The 3680-nt window shown below is 40.6% G+C and overlaps 1 protein-coding gene across 1 annotated transcript in view; it reads right to left on the bottom strand.

The window, feature by feature from the left end:
- EIF2AK4 (eukaryotic translation initiation factor 2 alpha kinase 4) overlaps window positions 1-3680 on the bottom strand; it is a 64432-nt gene that overhangs the window by 33680 nt on the left and 27072 nt on the right. The window contains 3 exon segments of the mRNA XM_015422190.1: window positions 806-875; window positions 2687-3105; window positions 3535-3677. Of these exon segments, the coding sequence (XP_015277676.1) occupies window positions 806-875; window positions 2687-3105; window positions 3535-3677 (632 nt within the window).

Genomic DNA, 3680 nt, shown 5'->3' with positions numbered 1-3680 from the left:
CTGACTCCGTAAAGGAAAGCCACGGCCATCAGTTTTCCAGACCAAGCAAAGCTGTTAATGACAGAACATAATGAAGGCCATTAATTCATAGGGTCGCCATTAAAGCAGAAGCAATGTGAGGGCACATAAAACACACTCACAATAGTAAGTGACAGGAGGGAGCCTGGCATGCTGGTAGGCAGCAATGGTCAAGAGGCTTGTCTCACCTGCCCAGCCATCCAAAGTAACTGCCAGCTACATGAACTGCCTATCAAGGCCTCAAGTTGAATGCTAGCATTTTTATTTTGTTCATACAGCCTGCAATTTATTTGACCTCCAATCTTCATTTTTCTGGCCACTTGGTGAGTGCAACCTTTGTATGGCAAGCCCTGATTATTACAAATGATCAGCATACATAGCTGCTAACTTTGGAGAGCAAAAACTTGATTCCAGTTCTAACACAGCAGCAGCTATCAGCAACGGCTGCTATGTGCAGGCCTGACACAAAACAATGCTGGTGACAGCCCCATCCACAGGAGCCCAAGGATCACTGCATAACTGTACCTGGCTTCTTCTATGGTATATAGATTTAATACAAAGAAGGGCCAGAGATGGACACCAAGCAATGGACAACCACATTAATTCATTGAATTATCGCAGCTATAATTAATGTGGAAAGAGCTGGCCCATAGAATTGCCAAGAGTTGGACACGACTGAATGGCTAACAACAATAGCAGACGAATAACATCGATCTAACGGCACATAGTTTTGTAACAGAAGAAGTGAAACATATGCACGTTTAGTAGCAAATAGTTTTATATTTACCGTTATAGGACTTTTACCATTGTCATCTTCATTATCAAAAATGATGTCACTTTCAGAATCGGTTGCTGGCCTAAATCAACAAGCAAAAACAAAACATTCCAAATCATTGCTTGCGGGACTTCCAGGGAAAATGGCGACTTGAAAGAGTGGAAATATTAACTGAACCAGATCAAACTATATCAAGCTTTTATTCCTACTTTTTCCTCTGGATGAACTTACACATACACACACACACACATCCTTTATGTGGATTATACAGCTGGCTACTTCTTATTTTTCCTTTTGATGAAAAATGTTCACTTAAAAGGTTAAGTGCTTCGGCTCTGGTATGAGCACTAAAAGAAAACAACACACAGACTGGCAGATTTGACAAAAAAAACTGCCCAATAGAAAGATAAGATTTTTTCCCCTCTCCTACATAATTATCTACTCAAGCACTTTCTTTGATACTCCCCAGTACAAAAAGCAACAAGAAGACTTTGGACTAATTTCTATAATATTTTTATTTCTGACATCAGAGGCTTCAGAAATAAAAGCAAAGACACTGGGTAGACCCCCCCCCTTCTCCCTTCCCCTTTTTTGCTTCCTTTGAGTGAATTGTAAGAGACTAATATAGACTTTTAAGAACTGAACAGGGTTGTTCAAAGCTTTTTAAAAATGTGTTATGAAATTACAATGCATTGTACAGAATATGAAGTCTGTTCAGTGGTTCCATCATTCTCTATCTAGCACAATTCTCAACTATTTGTCTGTGGAGGATTGCCGCCTACCAAGTCAGATTATTATTACATGATGGGGCCCTAATGATGTCAAATCAAAGGAGGCCTCACACAACAAAAATTGTGATTCTCGTGGAGGAAATAATACTGAAAAGATAAATATGAAAGTTTTACAAAGAAAACTCAAAATCTATTTTTAAAAAGCACTCATATTACAAGGGTTTAAATCAGCTAGTTTATCCCTAACTCTGCAGCCCATCACTAACAAAGAAGAGGCTGGATTTATGCTTAACAGAAGACATTTTAAGACTTCCATTGAATATGAACAAGAAATAAATAAAGCATAGGTTACTGTTTTGTTATTTATTACTGATGCTTATATCCTGCCTTCCTCCCATCATAGAATTCAAGGTAATGGGTACACAGGCTTCCCAAGAGGTGCTGCATCATGTAAACAGTGACCAGGCTGAGACATGCTTAAATTCAGCAAGATTGTTATTTCACATGCCTTTTAACGATAACCTGGGACCAAAGTAGAACAATTTTATATTAAATTAGTTGGTGTGACACTATATGATAGAACTTCTATAGAAAGACAGGCCTATCTGAAACTCTTCTCAATTAAGGTGCATTTTTTTTCTTGTTCTCTTTGTGCTGCTTTTTCAAGATGCATTAAGAGAATAGTTATGTGCACACACTTTGAATCACTTTGTTCTCCCTGTCTGAATTCCATATGCATCCTTCTCATGGTAAGTATGTAATATCTTTTCCTTGCCTAACAGCATGCGCTGTCTTTTGTGGAGTGAACATTCCAACACTGAGAGGAATCTCATTCAATCCCACTAGCCTCAGAAGCAGTTCCCATATGACTCAAGGAGTGAAACAACATATGAAATCTTGCACACGTAGAAACGGCCATCACCTCATAACATTTCAAAAAACAAGAGGCAGTGCATAATGCAGTTACAAGACACTGAGAGGCAAGACAGTGGTGGCACATACACGTGCTTGAATTAACCTTAAGAATGCGTCCAATGCATTTCAAAAGTTGGTAGACATGTGCTGATAAAATGAAAGAGGAGCAAGTCAGAATCTGAACCTACGAAGTAGGACAAGCTGACATCAGAGAGAAAGCCAAAAAGGCAACCCACCCCCTACTCACAAGAATGACTGTGAAAACACTCCTCCACCTTCATCGTCCTCGTCATCACTGGACTCCTGATCCGCTCCACTGAACCGGGCACTTGCTGATCTCTCACACGAGGTGCTCCATTCCACTGAACTGGTCACAACCGGAGGAGGGGCATTTGCTTCCACATCATCCATGGATTCTTCTTCAGCTCTCCCACTCAGAGCCTGCTTGTTGGCTGCTTTTTTGACTACAGTGGTTTCCGATGCAGAGGGATTGAGCAAAGGCATCTCATGTTTCTCTATCCATGCATTGTAATAGCGCACAATGTTCTCATGGTTCAGACGTGACAGTAGCGTCACTTCCCCTTTAATTCTTCGGAACTGCTTGCTTGTTGGATTTATGTGAATACGCTTTACTGCATAACAGCAACCATCCAGCTTGTTCTGGACCTATCCAAATGAAATAAATCACTGTCTCAATAGCAATCATGTAAAACAGTTACCCTCTGGGCACCTCCCCATGCTCTGCCAACCATGAAAGTTTGTTGTCAGATAAAACACTGGCCACATAAAAGAATGATGCTGTATTTATTGCTCCCCTTCTAGTGAGATTACTGAACAGAATGAATAAAGTCTGCTCCACTCTAATGGGTTGGGTCCTACCACTTTGTTCCATTGCTGCCTATGGATTTCTCCAGTAGGAGGTGCCTGCCACTGACACAAGGCGCTCTTGTACAGCATCTTGAGTAAGATGACTTGAGTGGCAGGGAAGCCACAGATGATGACAGAACAAAGTAGTCGGATCCAACCCAATATATTCTATTCAGAAATGCAAATCCTGGGAACAAGATTAAGTCCCACATGGTGCATGGCATATACCTTGATGACTGCTCCAAAGGCCCCTTTCCCAAGAAGCTGTAATTCTTCAAACTCATTGTAATAACGAGAAAATTGCTTCTGTGTTTCTGTGAAGAATAAGTTACTAGCGATCTGACTGCTGGGAATAACAGTTTCAAAATCATCTA

The sequence above is a fragment of the Gekko japonicus genome, unplaced genomic scaffold (assembly GCF_001447785.1).
Source record: "Gekko japonicus isolate JY-2015 unplaced genomic scaffold, Gekko_japonicus_V1.1 scaffold394, whole genome shotgun sequence".
Taxonomy (NCBI): domain Eukaryota; kingdom Metazoa; phylum Chordata; class Lepidosauria; order Squamata; family Gekkonidae; genus Gekko; species Gekko japonicus.
Note: the sequence above shows the minus strand (reverse complement) of the source record. Positions and strands in the feature narration are given on the sequence as shown.